Consider the following 23,208-nt stretch of genomic DNA (forward strand, 5'->3'; position numbering starts at 1 on the left):
CATATTATAAACTTAATTTTAATTCTAAAACCTAATGGTGCGTTAATTTTTTTCCTCTCCAAAATCGTCTCTTAAGTTAATTGAATTCATAATATAAAGTGGATAAAGAAAAATAAACCTAAGCATAATAAAACATGTTGATGTCTAATTACAACTAATATGCATTTATTTGCTGTTTGTGTCCAAATATGTTGTGTTTGTATGTGTCATGTGAGCCAACACACAAAGTTTATTTATTTGTTTATTTATTTTTTGTGCTCTGATAAGTGTGGAAAAGTTTATATTGTTTGTTCTTTCACAACGTTTTTTTGATAAGACTCAAGGAAGTTTTTTTTTTTGTACGTTTCTTTCACACTTGAACCGATTAGGGTTTATTATCAATCAAGTTGCCTGCCACAGCTGGCAAGAGGGGCAGTCAGGTTAAATAAATTAGGTCTTCCCTCTCTCCGATTTCTTAAAAAACCGTCTGCGTAACTGGCCTAGGCTCCGTTTATTGTAGTAGAACAATCAGGAAAGGGCAATTCCAAGACAGATGCGAGGGGAAATTCGCATGGACAGGAGATGGTGCACTCGTACCAGTTGCTTGATAGCATGTGATATTTTTCTTGAATTTGGGTTTGGTAGCAGGGAGATTCGTCTATTTATAAGGGGAAACTCTAATAAAATACTTATTTTTAAAAAAAAGTTGAATTTACTAGAGATGTAACCAAGGATCCACCGTTCAATTTACAATAATAGTCTTCAATTAACAGGAAGAAGTAAGAGATTTTTCTGATTATTGTACAAATATATATATATATACCTTTATTTGTATGCCTTGAATACATAGAGAGACAAAAGGAAACATTAGAAGAAAGAAGCCTATTAATGAGGCAAAACTTACTTCCCAAGCAAACATTTCAATGAAAATTTATTAACTGTATGCCATCTTTATAAAAATATCATGTTTAAGAAGTCAATTTAAGTGCCAAACTAATATTTTAAAATGTGTCTAACTTCCTAAATATGCTAATTAATAGTTGTCCAAATGCACTAATCAATCTCAATCTTGTTGGAATATAAATAACAAAGCACTCCATAAAGCATTTCTCATTGGACTGTTTTGCTAATTCAGTTTGCAAAAGTCAAATTATAATGAAAAGGAAGAGCCTAATTCGGTTGCTTAAGGAATTATATGGAAAAGACTCGTCTAAATTAGAAGGGTGTGGGCTTGAACACTTGCACACAAGTATAAAGACTCAACCAACAGCTTAGGAAGGAAATTTAAGTTCTACATGGTGCTCAACTTGCCCGTAAATTATTTAGTTTTGTAAATTGTCATTCTTTAATTTCTGGATATAACGACTCCTGTGCCAAACGAGCTCACATCTCAAAACCAACAAAACAATTTGTTCCCGGGATGAAATGGTCCTTCAGAAAGAAATCTGATGAAAATAGACCACATTTCCACTGTGTGTCCCTCTTTGGCCAAAATTTAATTATCTATATATTTAATCTGCTTGTGTTGTGCGCACAATATCAGTTCACATGGGGCTATTTCTGCTAAATAACAAGGAAAGATTAGTCACAGAACTTTTCAACATAACCTTGTTTTAGGATTTTTCTTTCCTCACAATACTCAAAACAACCATCTATAAAATGGGGAAGCACTCCTATATGTGGCAGATGCTTAAGCAACCATTTAAAGCTATCTACCTTGCTTTCAAATAGTTTGGCGTGCATGGTAAATATAACTTGGGGATAATCTCAGAAACCTCCCTTGACGTATCTGACAATTTCACAATTTCACGAAGTTTCCTTCTAATTTTTTAAAATTACACACACCTCTCTTATTGGTGCAAAAGTACTCTACTACACCTCCAAAAATACCTAGCAACATTTACTAAAAATGAAAACTGACGAATCAAAATAAAAACTAATTCTTTCTCTTACATGCCGCTCTCTCCCTCCTCATGCCCTCCCAGCTCCTCCTCTTGCGTCCCCTCCCTTCTTCCCTTCTTCTATGTCAAACTTCCTTCCACCATCCCTCTACCTCTAATCTTTTGGTGTTTACTAGTGTCTTTCTTGACTCCATTGCTCTCTTTCCCTCTCCTTTATTATCTTCCCTCTGCGTCTCTCCCTCTCTCCCTCTCTCTCAAATTTTGGGTCATGTTGATTGTGGGCGGATTTGGTTGGAGATTGTTCATTTTCTTTTCTTTCTTGAGGTCAAATCCTAGCACCACTGATGCTGCATTAGCAGTTTTTTTTGGTTGAGTATATATGATTGAATGGGGTGCTGTAAAAGATCAAGTGTTGGGTCCTTTATGAGGTGGATAATAGGCATTAAGAATTGGGTTTAAAAAGAAAGAAAAGGAGGTCGTACGCATGCCAATTGATTGTGGATTCAGAGAGAAAGATAAGAGGATATAGGATGTGGAATTGGTTTATCTATTGATGTTACTTCTTGCCTTGTAGGCAAGCATTGAAAGTTGAACTTTGATGAAGTTTCGGTGCAAGATTGGAGGAGTAAAGAAGGAAGAGATAATAGATTTAGGCTGCCACAATTACTTGGACTGGCGTGTTTTTGGGAGAAAAATTGGATTGGGTTAGAAAATTTGGTTGCCTAATGGTAATAGTCTCTTTGCTATGTAGGCAAGTTGAAGAAAGCACTCAATAGAATCTTTTTTTTTTCTTCTTTTTTCATTTTACAAAAAGGGTAATTTAAGTTTTTTACAAAAAAATTTAGCCTAGCCAGCCGAATATGTTATGAATGTAGTTCAAGTAAGAGAGGCAGTTGTAATTTCTAAAATTAAAGTGGAGCATCCTGTAATTGTCGAAAACCTTAAAGGAGGTTTATGAAATTATCCCTATAACTTATCAATTCATTTAACAACTTATTTTTGAGATAAATCTTTTATATACTTATAATGTATGTACTATTGTATCTAGATAGATGCTACACTACATATGCGTAATTTGATATTCAAATTCAAATTAAGATAATATATACATTGATAGTGTAAGAAACATGAATCCATAATTATAATAAAAAGTACTGCTACACTTTATAAATGGTGTCCCATTTCATCTATATAGACATCCTCGATACATTGGAGTCAAGTAGTCAGAACCAGCGTTCTCACGACAGGCTTGAGGTGTGCCTGAAATAGGAACAAGACAAAGTCCTCGATTCTTTAAATCCAGCTTTGCCTCTCCACTATCATTTCTGTCCAATCCTCCCCAAAGGTCCTGCAGAATGATAAATATAAAAGAACAAAGATTATTGCTTTTTCTGGTATATATTAGTTTCAGATGAGCTAAACCCATATTCATAATACATGTAAACAAAGGGCATTTGACATCGTTCTATGACTCCTGCGACATAAATTTAGTTTTTTTTTTTTTTTGCTTTTGTCTGCCTACTGAAATTTCTGTGCGTTCAGTGTAAAATTATTTTTCTTAAGGTTGCTTAGAAATTCAGTATGCAGATTTTTATTTTGTTGATTTGTATAGAAAGACAAGAATAGCCCTTTATCAAATGTCTAAAAGATTTTAAAAGAAAAAGACACAATCTTCCCAAAGTGGGAAAAAAATGGAGATTAATGATAAAGTAATACGTTTCCACTTAGAACTGCACTGTTTATTGACTTGACTATAAGTACAAAATGCAGTTCTCTTTATATTTCTAGAACTAGAGGATTCTTCTTTGACACTTTTAGTTTTTTTTTTTTTTTTTTTATATATGATTCTTTTCAGCATATATGTCAAAATATAATCACCAGAATTGCTAATACCTTTATCAAAATCGTTGTTGACAATTAAAGTTTATTGGTCTTGTTAGAAATAATCATGTATATACTTCCCGTATAAAATGAAACAAGCACATGAAATATAGTGCCCATAAACAAAATAAAATTGGAAAACCAGTAATTAAATTTCTTAGAAAGTTCGAAATATTAAAATCGGTTCTTTTACTAACCTTACTTGAATTGCCCTTCATATAAGGACTGCTCAACAGCTGCACAGAACAACATTGTTTTAAAGGAAAATTCTAATAAAAAATAAAAATACGTAATTTATACAACACAGAACATCTTTCTTCATTTTATTTTTTCTAACTCCTAGAAACCATGAATTCATTCTAATAGTTTTTTTCTTAAAAAAAATTATTCCAACAATATGCTTAAAAAATAAGTAAAGTTCACGAAATCTTCTTCTTTTAAAGCATCAGAATATCCGTAAGGGCGAGGTCTTACCTGTATTTGCTCCTGAAGAAACCTTATATATCCAATTGCTTCCCATAGTACGGATGCTGTGTCAGTCTAACGATTAACAGAAAAAAAAAAAAAGTTATCTTAGAAGATGTATTACATGTAATATTCCATGTTTTGTGATTCATAAAGACTTAGCTATGCTGTAAGTTCTCAATTTTTGGAAGACATTCCTATTTTTATTAGATATATATTTTCCTAAAATATCCAATTGGGCTTTAAAATAATCCTATATCAGGATTCCAATCAGATTTTAATGGGGTGCTATCCCTTCGGTGCATATGGTACACTCGAGAAGTGTTGTTGACTAAATAAGCATGCTTCAAAACGTTCAAGAACTCAATGAAAAGGAACAAGTTTACTCATTGTGACTGTAATTAACAACAATGTTGGTACTAAACAGTATATTTATTCAGCTCGTACAGCAGATCTAATACTTAACCACCAAAAAATGCTAGTGTCACTTTTTGCTGAGAATATTGATAAAAACCATTTAAACAAACTTGAACCAATTAAACAATTTAAACGTCAATTAAACAATTTTAAGGACTGTATAGTTGAAATGTAACATTTAAAAAAACAAAAACAAACTTGAACCAAAATTTCAACAGAGTTGTACCCCTTGTAAATCTTAAGTAAATTATGTTTCTAACCTTTCCAAATGGTGATACAATTTGTTGGAGGGCAGTGATCTTATCTGCCAGCTTTGCTTTTGGAACCTGCAACTGTACGAATACAAGTTTGTGAGTGTTAAGGAATTAAACTCCAAGTTCTCTTACCCGACCAAATAAACATTTAAACCTTTTGGTCATTTACTTGTACCTTTGTGGTTGAGATTGTACTGCCTTCCTGTTTAGCCTTCTTCATGACTGTCTCCGGATTCTCTTCGGATCTTTTCTTCTTTCCTCCACTCAGCAGTGCCTGTGTCCTTCTATTGTTTCTTGCAAGTGTGCTGATTGTTGATATTGGAGTTGGGAACTTTGTAATTGAAAAGAAAAAGATTGAAAACAAATGAGGCGACTAAGAAGTCAGTAGATAGCCAAGTAGACATCAAACCCATTTGTGTACATGGTTTCTATACTTTTTAATCATCTTTTTATTTCACAAATATATTTGTCAAAAAGAGTGATAAAAAAGTATTTAAATTGCACTAAACTATCACAGCTACAAAATTTGCAAAAAAGGTCAAAATCCTGTCAATTTTGAACGTAGTGTCTAAATTAAAAATGAAGAAAATTCAAGTACAAAAGAGATAGAGAGATCAACTTACTGGAGAAGTTTGGAAGACCTGCTTCTTGAAGCCTGATAAGTCTAGGGTTTTAAGGATGGGCTTAGATAGGTTAGTATCAAGCAGTGGCCTGCTTAGATGACCAACAGGGGAAAGAGCTTCAGTTAAACTTCTTGAATTGGAGCAAGGACGAATATTTGGCAATTCAAGAGAGTATTTGCGCTTATCTCCCAAAATTGTGCTACCCAAAGCATTAGGGTTCCCAACCTTGTAACTGTCAAATGACCTTCCATATTCCTCCACCATTTTCATATCATGACCAAAACATGAGATTGAACCCATAATTCTATCCATACTTCGCTTCCCCGGACCAAGATCAGAAAAGGGTTCCTTAATCATGGAGTTAAGGGTTCCTATATCGCTCTGCCGGGGCTCAAACTGTTGATTCATGTGCTCATCTTGGGATGGTATAGACCAGTTTCCAACAAAGTTTGACAACTTAGGGGTATTGAGTTGTTTCTCAAAGTTGAAAGGTCCCATACTTGAGGATAGCCAACTATTGTCAATCTTTTTGGTGTAGTCACATGCAGGATCAAACATTCCATTTGAAATGCTCTTTGGTGGCAAATCATTGAGTAATTGTTCTCCAAAATTTTGACTGTTAGGCAAGTCTCCGTTGTTGCCGCCACCTCTGCAAAAATTTATTTGAACAATTATAGTTGAAATTGAGACTTGTGAAAGGAAGCATTCCAAAATAAATAAAAGTTAATATATAAAACCCCACGAATTAAATTCCCACTTTGGATCAAAAAGAAGTTTAGCATGAATATTTGGATGGTGCAAAGTGATATTAGTTCATATTTATTGCTTTAATTAATTACAGGATCTGATAATTATTTTACCCTTTAATTCAACTCACACAAAATATACTAATAAAAGCATTAATGTGGTGTTGGGATCTATTTAAATTTCAAGTTCTTTTTTTTTTAATTACATCTTGCGTGTGTAGTAATCTACCCTAATTGCTCATCTTTTGTACGGCTTAAGTAATATTTATTTCCTAACAAATTTGCGAATTCCAACTCAAAAATTGGATCATTCAAAGCTGATTGTCTCCAAAAAAATTCTGACCAGCAATAAAACTTTTTCAAAAAAGTTCGGATATATAAAGTCACTTTGTGTGCTTATGAAGAGAGCACAAGAAAATTAAAGAGACAAAATAATAATAAAAGAAAAGCAGCCCCTAAGTGTGCCAACTTTGAAAAAGAAACATTATCTACCTTCTTTGATACAAATTTTTTTTTTGGAACTAGTGCCACTGAAATCTAACAAACTAGATTCGATTGTCAGGATCGATATCGAGCTACTTGGTGCTCACCACGAAATTAACATTTTTACACAGACAAAAGAAAAAAAATAGATGCTAGCCATGGCAAAGGGACGTGATAGACACATAGTTGAACACATAAACTTACATGAGAACATGGTTCCAGAGATGACCATCAGGAACTGTTTCTCCAACGAATTCATGGGCTGAAGCACCATCAACCAGTACTATTCTTGAGGATTCGACAGTCAAACCGGAATGATTAGAAGCATTGGTGAAAGATGTGGAAATGGAAACACTTTCGTCTCCAGAGGACTCAGAATTGTTGTTAAGTTCAGAGTACTGCCAATTAGGATAGTTATTGGTGCTCCAAGAAGATACAGAAGAACCATGAAGATGATGCTGAGGCCACCAATTATGTATAGAGGAAGTGGTAGCTAAAGGGGTTGTTTCAGTGCATTCTCCAGCCATATCTCCACTGATGAAAATTCTGGTAGTTGGGGTTTTGCTTTCTTTCTTGTATAGCCTTTGTTGGAGTTTAGAATTTATGGCCTAGCTTGTTGGTAGTGACGTACCAAAGTAGGTTGAAGAAATTCTAGGGCAGACAATAAAATATGCAACATGAAGGCTTTCCACTAAGTTTGTGCGCAATTATTTTAGGTGATAGATGGGCCACATGATTTTTGTTTAGGGTTAAAATTTGTTGTTTCGACGATAAAGAAGAAACCACTTGCTAACTCATCCTTCCCCCTCCACAAGTTAGAAAATTAAGGTAAAAAGCAATGATGCTTTAACCATTTTGATATTACTTGGAAAGATTGGTTTGATGTGACAAAATACAAAGTATGTCAATGTATCATGATAGAAGAGCTGGTAATAGAAACTTCCTTTACCAACCAACGTACAAAACTAAGAATTGTCTTTGTGGATGGTTAATTTGTGAATTATAGAAGTATTTCACTAATTTTGAAAGTTACAAATATACACACGAATTCGAATAGTTACTCGCCATGGCATGAAATTTTATACAGTCGTACAAGTGTTTATATAATAAGGGCTTGATATACCTAAATTTCAGGGGTAATAAAAAGAAAAAAATAATAATGTTATATTTTTTTTAGGTTAACTATTTATTTGACTCATTTCTATAGTATGATTAATGGTTGAAAAGCTTCTACAACTTCCACAATCACAGGGTTTGCTATTTTCCTTACCTTAATAAAAAACAATCCATGGTGTGGCTGGATGCTTAATGTGGTCAATACTTAACTGGACTTGTGAATCCTCTCAGACAAAATGTTGGTTTCATGTCTGTGATACATTGTCTCACAGGGTTGGTGGCACGAGTCAGCTGAAGATTTTGCCGGATTAATGATGCCATTGAACTAAAATTTTGGCTTGATAACACTTTTAGTTTTCAAATTTTTGGTTGTTCTTATAATGTCCTTTACTTCCTTAATTTTTTTTTTCTCAATAGTCTCATACTCCATGTCCAATATTGGTAATTTTCACATTGGCACCTGTGAAATTCTGCTTGACCTCAATCTTGTGCCCTTGAACTAAACCATTATGAAAATTTACAAGTAAAGTTAAGACTCTTGGTTAATAAGTGAAAGAGGAATGAAAAATAAAAAAAATAAAAAAAAGGTGAAAGAGGAGTAAGTAAAATATAGAATGAACACATACAAAAGAAAATAAAGAAGGGGAAATATGAGTAAAAAGTAGGTAGTTATTTTACACTCGCAATAACCCATTTTCCAAGGTTTATTTCTTGTTAATTTATTGTTTTTTACAACTAAAGTGGCCTTCAAACATGGAGGATGTTGGCATTTTAGTTATTATCACTTTTTCTTCTAGAGCTATAAGAAATATTTGAACACATGTAAGAGAAAACTTATTTTGATTTATTGGTTGCCTCTGAAATCTAATTTATGTGGTAATTTACAAAGTATAATAAAAAGATAAGAAAAAAATTTCTAAGCCAACTAATAAAATAATCTCTTATTCTTTTATCTTTGAATATATTCTCTAAAATTTTAGACTTTTTTTTTTATTGAGAAATAAATTTCACATTACATCAGCAGATGCCAAACAGAGGTGCAAAAACATCCAAAACAGCAAAAAGAGAGAATTGCTCAACCGGAGAGCGAAACAACAACAGCAGCAACAGCGCTGCAACTGAAGAAATGATAAGCATGGGAAAAAGGTAATGACAAAGAAATGGAAGTAAATTTTCATTTGAATTGGTATAAATTTTTTCATGTTATTTTGGCTTCTTTTATGTAGTTTTTATGTTGAATATGCTTCTTTTAAACTTAATTTGTAATTAAAACCAAGACATCGTAATTATATGATAATTGGAGGATAATGTACTGACGGGTTTTTACTTTAAGTGCAAGTTTAATTCCGAATTTACACCCGTTGGACTGCAAGTATACAGGTCGCAATTGTAGTACAAGATGTGTATCGGGTCGATCCCACGAGGAGCAATTAAAACAATTATTAGATACTAATTTACTCTATTATTTAGACTTACAATTAATTTGAGCAGAAACTTCAGATTTTAATTCAACTACAAAAATTCTTAAATAGATACATGCAATTTCACAATAGGAGTAGAATTCACTAAATATTAAGATCTAGGGATGTAGATTCCACATATAACACAAAAGATCTAAAACGAATGAATTTAACACTTGTTACTATTCTTGTTTAACCAAGGATTCATTTCCAGCAATACCAAAATCACATTTTCATGATAATAATGGGTTAAAACAGATTAGTTTTTCCTAATCTCTTGGAAAATACTAAATCTGTTTTGTGCATACCTGAAATATAGATTTTATCCACTTGAATGTATTTCTATTCTCATGAATATACTACTCAAGCTCTACTTATGTCATTCCATTATTTTTACCATTTCTCAATGAGTAAAAACAACTATAAACTTGCTATTGGTGATCAAGCAACAACAAGTAATCCAACATACACAAGTAGATAAGTTAATACAAGACATAACAAGCATAAATCACAATCACTTCATATCATTTGGCCATAAGCTTCATCTACTCCCTAGATAAAGGAAATTAGCTACTCATGAATGATTTAACAATCAAACTCACAAGTTTATTAATGCAAAACATCATGAAGTACAAGTATAAGAAAGGTAAAAGAAAGCTTAGCCAATTGAAGGTAAAGCTCTCCAATTCCTGCTATGTTCTTGTACAAGATGGTTACAAGTGAAAAACCAAATGCTTCTCTAAGAACTCTAGAGAGAAAACTTGTTGCAAGAAGGAAAACTAGCTACGTATGGTGATGCCAGGCTTCTCCCCTGTGTTTCTGCATAAAAGGTGGTAGAAATTCCATTCCTCTCACTTCATAATTTCCTCCACTCAGATTTTGTAAAAAGAAGTCAAAGATATGATGTTTCCTTTTTGTCCACACTCATTTGGTCTTCTCTTTTATTGCAGAAACATGTGCACCAAATTCCCTTGCTTCTTATAGCTGGAAAGTGGTATGAACACAAGAGAATTGACTGAGTCAAATTGCAGAATTTCGGCTATAAAACGCGCCTACACAAAACGCGGCATAAACTCGCGTTTTGTCTACTCGCGTTTTCACTCTGGCCTTATTTCAACTGCGATTTTCTCCATGATAAAGGCCAAACTAGCTTTTGTGCAAAACACAAAAGTTGTAGCCCTTTGAGCTAGCTTTCCAATGAAGAATCATCCAAATCGGAGCTTTGTAGCCTGAGATATGATCGAAATACTGTCACCTGTTCAAATCTCTGTTTTAACTTCCGACCACAGAATGCAGCTTCTGTATTCCAACGTTTTGCCCATGAAGATGGCAGAAATGGATTTCGATGTCTTCATACGAATTGTAGGTCTCTTTCTTAGCTTTAAAATGGTATAAAGATCACCTCAATCCGATAAGTGTAGCTCCAAATATAGTCAAAATACTGAAGAGTGTCAAAACTGACTTGTATTGCATTTCCTCACTTGAACGTTTTTCACTTCATTCTTCTTGTTGCCACTTGAATTCATCACCAAATCTTTATTTTTTACCTCATTTGACATCCTTTGGTGATTGAATCATCATTCCTGCATAAAAATGAAGTTTTTACCATTAAAATCAATAGAAATGCAATATTATCCACTTTTACCAAAAATATATAATTTTACCAAAAACCTCTTTATTTTATTTATAAAACTAAATAATCACCTCAAAATTAACTAATAAAATGCACTTAAAAATACGTAAAATAAACTCTTATCATGTACTTCTAAATTTGTGTGATTAAAGTCATCCTTTAGGGGAACAAAGTGAAAATAACGATGGATGTGAGGTACATTTAAGCATAGCTCAAATGAAAATGAATAAATTATTTGCTTTGTTGTACCTATTAAAAAACATCTCATAACGTTAAAGGATCCAATCATAGGTAGAATGAAAAGCTTATATATAGACCAAATGATGACACGTAAAAAGTTTAGAAACAATTGGCAACATTAATCTAGCATTGTAGAAATTTTCTGAATGGTTGCAATTATATAAATAGCAATAGGGCATAATTTTACGGCATATGTATTATATATGGATTGATCAATGTATCTGAACCTGATTATATAATAAAGTTTATACAGAGCTCGAAAAAGGGAAAAAAATAAAGTCTATACAAAATTTAGTGGGTAAAAGAATAATGCCTTTCTCCCTCTAACATTCATCAACATTTGATATAGGGTATTTCTATCTAGTGCCGATTGAAAACACTTATTGGTGTATTTGTTTTTACACACAAATTATCATATAAATATACACATTCACATTTATTGGCTCTCCTTGCACTTATACATTGTCTTATTAGCTTCGACTTTTCAAAATTTTAATACTTGAGATTTCTTTTGGCGAGTTTTCATTAAATACGGTGAGACAAACCATATAATGTATTAGAGCGGTCAAGTTTGGGATAATGGTCTCAGAGAAATTTTCCCTCTTGTTTCAAAGATACGTAATGACCCATGATTCATTTAAATTAAATCAGTTGGCTCTCGATCCTATTTCATTCTTATGTCCAAAAAAATTGTTAATAGATTCAGGAAACATGTAATTTGTTGTTGATTTCATATTCAGACAAATACTATACTTCAATATTTTCCATATGAGATTTCACATAGTAGAAAATTCAACACAAATAGGCAAACCCTACTCATCATTGTTAATTGAATAATTTGATACCTTATATGTCCAATTTTCTAGTGGTGCTTTCGCAATGAAAATGACATGCTGCATATATGTAGTCTCATAGGCTTCCCATCCAGCATGCAAAGGAAACCTTTAGTCAGTGGGTTGCTGACATGCTTGTTCTTTCTCATATTTTTTTGTCGTCGCCACTAGCATGAGAATGGCAGCATTAACCAGAAAATATAGTTGAGGTTAATTTATTTTAGGGTAGGTTACTTCAGATTAATTTCTTGGTCTATTTTCAGTAAAAAGCAAATCCAAAATTTAGATATGCTTGAATTTCTTGAATTTTAAAATTAATTTCGATACTAACATAACATTCATGTTTGTTTCCATTCTACCCATGGCTTTGAAGGTCCTTAAATATCTGCAAAAAGTACTCAGTGAATCTTAGTCCACAAACTTAGTCCATTTAGTTAGAGAATGATTATCATAAAAGGGCTCATGAATATAAATATGTTTTTGCAATGAAACAATTGAAGTCTAAAAAAAAATTTGTAGATTATTTTTCTTTTATTTCCTTATAAAAAATGTAAAGGCAGATAGCTACTAGCTTTTTGAACTTTGAAATTGCCTCAAATGGTTTTGATGCTAAATTGTATTCCAGTATTTGAGTATTTCAACCATGGCCTAAAAGATTTTTGAAATATTTTTTAGGCAAGCAACCATATATGCAAAATCATATTACTTACAAGTCAACAAAGACTATAGGATTATGAGAAAATTAAGTTGAGCGAAAAAAATGTATTGATAAAACTAGTTAAGTTTTATTTAATTGCCACAGTAGCTTGCTAATTGTTATTTTGCAATCACATGCAACTTGGCAAAAGACATTTTGAATTTCCATGTTCTGCAAGAAATTCATAGAAAAATAAGTAAAAAAGTGAACAAATTCAAGAAATCAAAGTAGACGAATTCAGGACAAATTTTGATATGGGAAAATTTATTTGGTGAATTATTTTACCAATGTTAATTGATAATGCTAACTAACTAAAGTTAAAGGTGCTCTATAAGATGTTTATGAGGTCTTAGAGTTGCTAAATGAGAAATTTACAAATTAAAATTGCTCCCGGTAATTGATACTCTGTTAAGTTATTCCAGAAATAAGTAGATGAAGATACTTTAATCAATTTGAATTAAATGGCCTTCGCATCTGCAATCCTTGTAGATTAAACTAATTGAAAACATGAATATCATCTCAAACATCTTGTAGTACCCAACCTAAAAGTTGTGATTTTAACGAACATCAACTATCAACACATTAACGTGGGAAATTCTGGCTTGAAATTTTAGGCAGTATGATTTAATGAACTTTGTCAATTATCTATTTAATTGCATATTATAGTATGAGATCTTTCTTCGTACTAATTTCAGATTTACTATACCAAAAATTTGCATTCCCATTCTGCTAATGGGCTTTTGAGAAAAATTACAATTGCTTGGCCTCAAAAAAGTACTTGGATGTCAGGTATAGATTTAAAATAGTCCAAAAAAAGAGAAAAACCCAAATACAAATATTATCTTCATCTAAGAAACAATAGACAAAGGAATTAGTACATAGATTGTATCTTTAATCCTCATAGGAAATCATTGAGAAGTTCATTGTAAGGAACCTAACAACTTAGCTTCTGCTATTAAAGCAACTTTCCATGAATGAAATTGCTAAAAGTTTGAAATTCATGAATGCAACAGGTTTAAATAAAGTACCATGCAATTGTATTAGGTTTCTACAAACAAATATCCACACTATTTCTATATAGGACCATGCTGCCATAATTTTGATACAGAACAAGAAACCCATGGTTGTTCAACCTATCGTTCTGTATCGTTAGGGCTACCATAGGTTAGTTACAATTGAATAATTGCCGTAGTTGTAATAGTTTTAGTACTATTTTTATTGGTTGTCTTAGAGTTTTATTATTATTACTAGCATAGAACGAATTTGATATTTAGGAATAATGGACAAATGATATTGGACCCTCTGACTGGTCTTATATTAGGTGTCAAATATCATCCCAGCCAAATACGTAGGTTTGTTCATTTAGGGTTCTCAGTATGTTTTGTTTCCTTTTTACAATAGGATACTCATTGTAGCCTATAAATTGTTAAAGTTTGGGCTTTTGTAATCAGGCTTTTCCTTCAATTAACATATATCATTTGTTGGTTTTACAAATTGTAAGAGTTTTCTCTCGTTTTCATGAGTTTTTGATTCATGGCTGGATTTCGTTCGTGCAACGATTCTGGTTTGGAGAGTATTCATGAAATCCCTTCTATTCCTATGCTTTTGATACTGCACCAAGTGGTAGCAAAGCAAGCTTCTTCTATGATAAACCTTGGTGCATCCCACCTTAGCCTAGAGGGCCTTGATGCTACCCTAGATCATTTTGAATGTCTTTTTCATGATCTAGGCAGATGGTTTGAAGCAAAAGATTACTTCAAGAGATCTACATGCCAAAGATGCACAAGCAGGAGATTCGCTCTTAACAACTCCGATGTTCGTGCAGTCTCTCCGAGATCTCATGGTTATTAGATTTATAAGGATCGTCGATATGGAATCACTCAATATCAACATCTGATCCGTGAAACTACAAATACCAGTTGTTGTGGGAAATTTTGAGGCTGTTGAAGTATTGGAGCCTGAGGTTGAGGATGAGTAGGAATATATTTGTGAACCCAAAGGTGAAAAGGATGAGTTTGTCTGTGACGTTGATGGTTAAGAGGCCAAGTTTGTTCCATCTTTCTCATCTGACAAACCCAAGTCAAGTTCGAATCTACAACCATAAGGCTTGAGGGATTGGATGAATTCTTAGATATCGAGATTGATGAAATCTTCATTGATCCATCACCAGATTTATCTTCCATCCAATTTGTTGTCTCTGTCAGTATCCTAGACCAAGAAATTTTTAGCATTGGTGAGAAAGTTATTTTTGAGATGCCTTTATCTATTAATAATTTTCGCACCAAGGATAGGCAGGTGGAGTACTATATCCTCCAGGAAAGTTTGTCTTACTTGTACTGACAAAGGTAGATGATGGGATTGTTGGGTTTGAGATCTTTTGACGAGCACGGGGCATGTATATAACATTTAAACTCATTCCATAGTCAAGTTTTATATTATAAAATTCTAAATACCCCACACGTGATTTTTTGCAAGTATACAGGTCGAGATTGAGTAAGGTATTAAGGGTCGAACCCACAGGGAAGAATGTTAATTACCGATGATTTTCAAACTTCTTTATTATTTATACTATCACAAGTAAAAGAAATTAAATCTACACTATAACATGAGATAAAAGTAATGAAAATAACAATAGAAAACTCCTAGAGGTATGGAATTCCTTACTACTCTTGCAAATGAAATTATCGGTTTAGTGCATGCTATTATCTTGGATAGTTATGGCATAATTTCCTTATGTATGTGAAACTTGCTCTCGTATTGAATCAACTATACTTGTAGCTAAACTATACATACTCTCGTGGTTATAAAATAAACTACAAACTCATTTCTTCTATGAAATTACCTGAAACAAGTCACTAAAGCCTCAAAGTGCACATCTACTCTCGTGAATGAACTCTCAAGGTTTATCACTTCCTTAAACTAGTGTTAACTTCCACTTCTCATTGCAAACTTAACACCTTAAAATTATCACAATTAATGGCCAGTTAATCATGATTATAAAAGCAAAAGTGATCAATAACTTAAAATAATATCACCAAATAACCAAGTAAACATAAAAAACAAGATATAGAAAATTCATCCATAACTCTAGGCATAAACTTTAGCAAAACATGAAAGAAAACACCAAACTTGTATTATAGCTAAACATGAAGTTAAATACAAAAGAGAAAGTGATAGGAGAGAAGTCACCCTTCATTCAAATCTAACTATAAATACAAAAAGGATAAACTACATTAACTATACTAATTTAAAATTTTTGAGCTAAAAATTACTTTTTAGAGTTTTTCTCTCCCTTCTCTCTAAAATCTTTCCTCCTTTGTTTTTTCTGCTAAAACATCTTTGTTGGTTCTAAATTGAATGGCTGCCCTTCAGCCATCGGCTGAGGGGCAAGGATCTCCTACAAAAAAAAAATCTTTCTCCCAACTCTTTTCACGGCCTTCAACATCTCCAATCCAAATTCGGCAGGCGACTTCTTATAAAGGTGAAGCGGCAGTCATTTTCTCCAGAGCAGATGCGGAAAAACTTGCGGCGCCGTTTCGATGGACTTTGGTTGGAAAATTTTCTCATGGGAGACCTTCGTTAGAGGATATTCGAAAGTTCTTTGCTTCGTTAAATCTAAAAGATCACATTTCCATTGGATTGATGGACTATAGACATGTGTTGATCAAGTGCTCTGCTGAAGAAGATTTTAACAGGATTTGGACGAGAGGAGTTTGGCATTTGAGCAAATATCCAATGCGTGTATTTCGTTGGACCAGGGATTTTCATGTGCATATAGAGAATCATCTCTAGTACCGGTTTGGGTTGAGTTTCCAAATTTACCTATTCATTATTTTGATAAACACTCTTTGTTCTCCATTTTATCTCCAGCAGGAAGACCATTGTTCCTAGATTCAGCAACAGCCGCTGGAACGCGTCCTAGTGTGGCCAGGGTATGTGTTGAGATTGATGTAGCGAAGCCTGTTCTGCAGAGGATCTGGGTGGCTGTTGAAGAAGAATCAGGTTTTTGGCAAAAAATTGTTCCACAGAACATGCCACCATATTGCTCATCTTGCTGGAGATTGGGTCATTTGTCTGATAATTGCAAGAAGAACTTCACCGACGATGGATATCGCCAGCAAACTAATCAAACCAAACGGCTGCAACATGGTTCAAAGTTACTTGCGAATAATCAGCATGGGGTAGTTATTACACCTGTGTGCAACCCAAAAGCTAAAGGGAAAGTTACAATGGATGTCATTACAGCTCCTGAACATACACGACTTCCTGGTACGCTTGAAGGCGAAGGTACGTCAACAGGTGCAATGGAGATTTCTGCTGGACAAGCTCGACTAGTCGAGGAACAGGAAACAATACTATCCCAAGAGGATAAACTCACCTACGTTGCTGCCGAACATCAAGTAGTCAAGGAGACAAAAGCTTCCGCTGCTGATGCGCATGGACAGTCGGATATTCCTACCGATGTTGAGGAGGAAAGAAAAACAAAAGCTTCTGCTGCTGATCATGGACAGTTTGTTGCTGACGATGACAAGGAGGGACCATTGCATAATGAGCATACGGGAATTGCAACCCAATTGGAGGTTGTCCATGGTGATGGGTCCCAAACGGAAGTGGAGAAAATTGTGGGAGAAGTTCAGCAGCAAATGTCCGACACCAATGAATTGATAACCGACAATATCAATGGCAATGTAATTAAGGGGTCCCAGACTATTGAGCAGCAGAATTTGGGAAGTGCACACCTACAAAAGGCCGACACTAATGAGTTCGATACTCTCTATGTCGAATTGTGTGGGGCTGATGTAGAAGATTCCACATCCAAGGCGTCTGCTGAAGTAGCTTTGCCAACTATCGCGGGAAACTTATCTCCAAGATTGGTTGAACCAAGTGAGCCGTCAGTGGAGCCATTAATAAACACTTTGAACATTGACCAATCTGTAGTTGATGAGAGGAATTGCCGACAAGAAAGGGTAAAGGGTGTGCGAGCATGTATCCCATCCGACAGACAGTTACGTTCAGCAACATCATCACACAGCTCTATCCAGGTTTTTTCTCATGATTAGTGGTCTATTTTGGAATATTAGAGGGGTATCTAAAGCCCCTAATTTAAGAAGATTGATTAAATTAGTACGTATTCACCAGTTCAAGTTTGTTGCGATTTGTGAACCTAAGCTACACCTGACCAAAATTGAGTCCATTCGTCTACGACTATTATTTGATTCTACCTGTGTTAATTGCTCGGGTGATATTTGGATATTCTATAGTAGTTCTTTTGTATGTTCCATTGTTGGTAGTTCGGATCAGCATATTTCTATACATGTTCAAAGTCAATTGCTTTCTACTCCAATAGTCATGTCTTTTGTCCATGCGAAGTGTTCAGTGGAGGAGCGTCGTGTCTTATGGTGTTCCTTATTAAATGATAAGCCAAATTCTCTTCCTTGGTGTATTGGAGGTGACTTTAATGTTATATTAGCTCCTCATGAAAAACGGGGGGGTCGTCCATTTGCTATAGCGGAGGGGGCGGATTTCATGTCCTTTATGGAAGAAGCAGGGATATTTGATGTAGGATTTTCAGGAGCTAGCTTCACGTGGTCTAACAATAGGAGAGGGAGAGCTCGGGTTTCAAAGAGGTTGGATAGATTTTTAGTCAATGGGGCTTGTTTGGATTTCTCCGACGTAATTTCTGTGCTTCACCTGGCAAGACATCCCTCGGATCATGCACCCTTGAAAATTTCATTTGAGAATCGATCAGAAAATAAGCCGCGGCCTTTCAGATTTTTGAATGTCTGGACGACTAGACATGACCTCTTGGAGGTGATTCGCCAGGCTTGGAATCAAGATGTGGGTGGATCTCCGTTGCGTGTTTTGTGTTCTAAATTATTGGCAACGAGGAGGGCTATTCAGACATGGAACAAGCAACACTTTGGGAATATATTTGATGCAGTTCATTCTGCGGAATTGGAGGTCCAACGTGCAGAGGAAGCTATGGATCAATATGTATCGGAGGAATGTCAAATTGAGCTTAGCAAGGCTCAGGCAGAGCTGCGCCATGCATTGTCAATTGAAGAACAATTTTGGAGGCAAAAATCCAGGGTAAAATGGCTCAAACAAGGAGATCGTAATTCAAGGTATTTCCATGCGGTAGTCAGGCAAAGACGGGTTCAAGGAATGATACACCGCATCAAAAAGTCAAATGGGGTCTGGGTGGATACAAATGCTGATATAGCAACTGAGGCAATATCATATTTCTCTAACCTCTTCACGGGCTCTTTGCAATCAGCTTCTGATATGCAGCACTTAATTTCGCCCATGATCTCGGAAGAGGATAATGCAAAATTGGAGGAAGTGCCTTCGATTGACGAGGTTTATCGAGTAGTGCGATCAATGGATGGGGATAGTGCTGCTGGCCCAGATGGTTTCACAGGTAAATTTTTTACATTCGCCTGGGAAGTTGTCGCCCAAGATGTCTATAATGCGATACTTAGCTTTTTCTGTGGGGCAGAGTTACCTCGTTTCATCACCTCTACCTCCATTGTGTTAATTCCAAAGAAGCCAAATCCTCAGGAGTTTTCTCAATTTAGGCCCATCAGCTTATGTAATTTCTTCAACAAGTTGTTATCCAGGATTTTAGCTGATAGAGTGGCTTATGTTTTGCCAAAAATCATTTCACCCCAGCAGACAGGCTTTGTGAAGGGCCGTAATATAACAGATAACTTTCTGCTAGCTCAGGAAGTAGTATCGGGTATTGCAAAAAAGAATAGAGGTGGGAATGTTGTATTGAAGCTAGATATGTCTAAGGCATATGATCGGGTAGCATGGCATCATATTATTGGTGTTCTTAGGAGATTTGGCTTCGGGGAAATATTTATTGACCTGGTATGGCGATTGATCTCTAATATCTGGTTTTCGGTTATTATAAATGGGGCTTCACATGGTTTCTTTAAGTCAACGAGAGGACTACGTCAGGGTGACCCATTATCGCCTGCATTATTCATTATTGGGGCTGAGGTATTATCTAGAGGCTTATCTAACCTTTCTATGCAATCAGGTTTTGTCAATTTCAAAGTCCCATATGCATGTCCCTCTATAACTCATTTGGCGTTTGCGGATGATATTCTCATTTTTGCAAACGGATCGTCCTACTCTCTGAAAGCTATCATGCATGTGCTTGAGGAGTACCAAAGATGTTCAGGACAGCTGATAAATGTGCTAAAAAGTTGTTACTTGGTTCATCCATCTTTACCACCGACAAGACGAAGGGTGATTGAACGTATCACAAATTTTACCTGGCAATCATTTCCGATTCGGTATTTGGGATTTCCACTTTACTTTGGGAGATGTAAATCGTCATATTTTGGGGAAGTGTGTCAGTCTATTCTAGGGAAAATAATGTCATGGAAATCAAGGATGCTTTCCTTTGGAGGCAAGATAGTTCTAATCAAACATGTGCTAGCATCGATGCCACTACATCTGTTGTCAGCTGCAGTTATCCCGAATAAGGTATTTAGAACTATAGAAAAGGCCTTCTCGACCTTCCTTTGGGGGTCATCATCTGAAGAATCGAAATTTCACTGGATAAAGTGGTCTCAGATGTGTTATCCGGTAAATGAGGGAGGCGTTGGCTTCCGGAGGCTAAAGGACATCTATAAAGCCTTCTCATTCAAGCTTTGGTGGAACTTCAGAAAGGGTTTGTCGTTGTGGGCTGCATTCATGAAAGCAAAGTACTGCAGACTGCTACATCCTTGTCAGGTAGAAATCAGGACAACAGACTCGGCACTCTGGCGGAGAATGGTCAATGTTAGTCGACAAGTGGAGCTCTCTATGCTATGGGTTGTCAAAAACGGAGCTTGTCACTTTTGGTACGATAATTGGTTGGGGAGTGGTGCTTTGTTCCTCCGAGCGACGGTTGTCCCTAATCTATCATTTGATAATGTTTTCATCAATGGATATTGGGATGTGAATAAGTTATATCAGACACTGCCAAGGGAAATGGTGCCCTCCATTTTAGAGCATCCGGTTCCGGAAGAAGGGGGTGAAGCCGAAGTCATTTGGATGCCCACGACATCTGGAAATTTCTCTCTAGCATCTGCATTTTCGGAAATTAGGCAAACCCGCAATAAGTCTATGGTTTTTGACAGAATTTGGCATCCTCAACTCCCTTTGAAAGTTTCATTCTTCATGTTACGATTGTTGTTGGGGAGGCTGCCCCTACCGGACAGGTTATGTAAACTTGGCTTTCACTTACCGTCAAAATGTTTTTGCTGCTATTCGGCATCTGAGGAGTCAATTGAGCATTTATTTTCCAATGGCCATATAGCATCCACAGTTTGGAATTATTTTGGAGCTGCATGTGGACTGGCCTTTCCAGGGTCATCTTTACGGCCCCGCATAGTGGGTTGGTGGTTGAGTTCACAGCATTCTGAGATACGACGATATATTGGAAGCATTCTTCCCAGTGTAGTTTGTTGGAATATTTGGAAATCAAGAAATAAAGCAATGTTTGAGAATGTCCACATGAGTTCGCCTGCCATTTGTTTTGCCATTTTCTCGGATATCCAAAACATGGTTGAAATTCATTTCAAACAAGTTTTCCGAGTACAGTCATTTTATGATTTGTATGATTGGCCGTATTCAGCTAATATTGAGTTTATATACAAACTTGTTCGTTGGGAAACGAAGGAATCCGGTCGGTTCATACTAAATACGGACGGTTGTTCTAAGGGTAATCCAGGATTGGGTGGAGGTGGTGGAGTTCTTCGAGATTCAAATGGCATACCTTTGATTGGTTTTTCGGCATATTTTGGGGAAACTACATGTCTATGTGCAGAGGTTCGAGCCCTCCTTATTGGTCTTCAAACATGTGTGCATAGAGGGTTTGGGAATCTCTGTGTCCAGTCGGATTCTTTGGTATTAATTGGAATTCTTCAGCATCGCATTCAATGTCCCTGGAAGATTCGACGTGACATTAGGCAGATTTGGCAGTTTGTTAAAGACCCACATCGTTTTTCGCATTGTTACAGGGAAGCTAACAAAGTAGCTGATGCATTGTCCAATGTGGGAGTATCTCATCCAGAGCATCAAGTCAAGCTATACGAGTCCTTTAATACATTCCCAACTATGGCTCGTGGGGCAATTCGCCTTGATAGATTAGGGATGCCATCAATTCGGAAAATTAAGCGTATGAAGGGCTGAGTAAAAAGGAGATTTGAAGTGAGTTGGCTATGAAATGGGGCAAGGAGGTTTGTCTTTGATTTATTGTCTTTAGTGTTGTCTGTTGTACTTTGAAATGGTCTTTTTCCGTTTGTAAAATTTGTTTCTATTAATAAAAGTGATACGAAGTTGTTGAAAAAAAAAAAAAAAAAAAAAAAAAACTATACTAATTTACCCTAACTAATGACCTAAGGAAATTCTAGTGAAAGTCTACATTTTTGTGTAGTTCTCTAGACTTCCAAAGTTGTCAAAAATGCTCTCCAAAGGCCTCTATTTATAGATAATTTAAGGTCCAACTGAGTTGTTTCTAGTTGGCAAAGTTGGCTCTTGAAACTCCCAAAAGTTGTTTCTACAAGATTCTATACTTGTTTGCTCATATCTAGCCGGAATTCTTGCAGAAAAGTTGGTCAAAAAGCTTGTATGAATAGAGCACAAGTTGTAGAGCAAGTTGCAGTCACAATTGAAGAATACGCGCCCTTGAAAACGCGACCTACATCACGTATTGACCACCTGTTTTGCTTTTTTTTTTTGCAGGTTTGCTCAATCCTGGTTAATTTTCATCCTTGCTCTGTTTTTGCACCAATTTCAACTGATATTTCTAGATGATGAAGGCTGAACTAACTCTTGTGAAAAACATAAAATTTATAACCCTTTGAGTTAGCTTTCCAATGCTTCCAAAATCATCCAATTTGGAATTCTATAAAATGATAAATGACCAAAAATACCCTTGACTGGTCAATCCACTATTTCAGTTTTTGACAACAAAATTGTACTTATGTATTTTGATATTTTAACTAGGAACACTCATAAAATGGTTTCTAATGTCTCTATAAGAAATGTAGAGCTATGTGCTAGCTTCAAAATGGTTCAAGAATCACCTCAATTGGATGCTTGTAGATCAAGATATAGCCGAAATACCGACAGGTGTAAAAACTGAAAAACTCCTTTTCTTTATTCTTGATTGCATTTCCATTTTTTTGCACTTCATATTCTCTTTTAAAATCTTTTAAATCATCAAAATCATTCACTTGTATTCTCAACTCACTCCAATTGATGATTGAATTCTTAAACCTACAAACACTTTTCACCATTAAAATCCATAGAAATGCAATTGTTCACACTTAAACCATAAAATGCATATTTTCACTAGAAACCTAGTTCATTAGCTATAAAAGTGAATAAAACATACCAAAACTAAATAATAAAACACATTTAAAATACTCAAAATACACACTTATCATCTTCTCAGGATTTTGTAGTGTTTGTGGTGAGA

At 35.2% G+C, this 23,208-nt stretch overlaps 2 protein-coding genes across 2 annotated transcripts; one reads left to right on the forward strand and one right to left on the reverse strand.

Moving 5' to 3' along the window:
- Positions 1 to 2,947: 2,947 nt before the first annotated feature.
- Positions 2,948 to 7,326, reverse strand: LOC113718850 (uncharacterized). The gene is made up of 7 exons (XM_027243773.2): positions 6,954 to 7,326; positions 5,521 to 6,169; positions 5,073 to 5,228; positions 4,904 to 4,975; positions 4,236 to 4,301; positions 3,959 to 3,997; positions 2,948 to 3,228 (listed from the first exon to the last, which is right to left on the reverse strand). The coding sequence occupies exons 1-7, from the start codon at positions 7,274 to 7,276 to the stop codon at positions 3,064 to 3,066; spliced, it is 1,470 nt and encodes a 489-aa protein (XP_027099574.1). The 5' UTR covers positions 7,277 to 7,326; the 3' UTR covers positions 2,948 to 3,063.
- Positions 7,327 to 18,077: 10,751 nt separating this feature from the next.
- LOC113718354 (uncharacterized) lies at positions 18,078 to 21,917 on the forward strand. The gene has a single exon (XM_027243264.2). It carries the CDS (start codon positions 18,078 to 18,080, stop codon positions 21,915 to 21,917), a length of 3,840 nt encoding a protein of 1,279 aa, XP_027099065.2.
- The last annotated feature ends 1,291 nt before the right edge of the window (positions 21,918 to 23,208 follow it).

This window comes from Coffea arabica, chromosome 11e (assembly GCF_036785885.1).
Source record: "Coffea arabica cultivar ET-39 chromosome 11e, Coffea Arabica ET-39 HiFi, whole genome shotgun sequence".
In the NCBI taxonomy this organism is placed as follows: Eukaryota; Viridiplantae; Streptophyta; class Magnoliopsida; order Gentianales; family Rubiaceae; genus Coffea; species Coffea arabica.

What these genes read in the sequence shown, in the direction of transcription:
- LOC113718850 (XM_027243773.2), bottom strand. Translation starts at nt 7,276, where the DNA reads ATGGCTGGAGAATGCACTGAAACAACCCCTTTAGCTACCACTTCCTCT. An exon ending in GTACAATCTCAACCACAAAG is followed by an intron (nt 4,976 to 5,072) that starts GTACAAGTAAAT and finishes GTATTCGTACAG; the next exon opens with TTGCAGGTTCCAAAAGCAAA. An exon ending in TGAAGGGCAATTCAAGTAAG is followed by an intron (nt 3,229 to 3,958) that starts GTTAGTAAAAGA and finishes ATCATTCTGCAG; the next exon opens with GACCTTTGGGGAGGATTGGA.
- LOC113718354 (XM_027243264.2), top strand. Translation starts at nt 18,078, where the DNA reads ATGTCTTTTGTCCATGCGAAGTGTTCAGTGGAGGAGCGTCGTGTCTTA.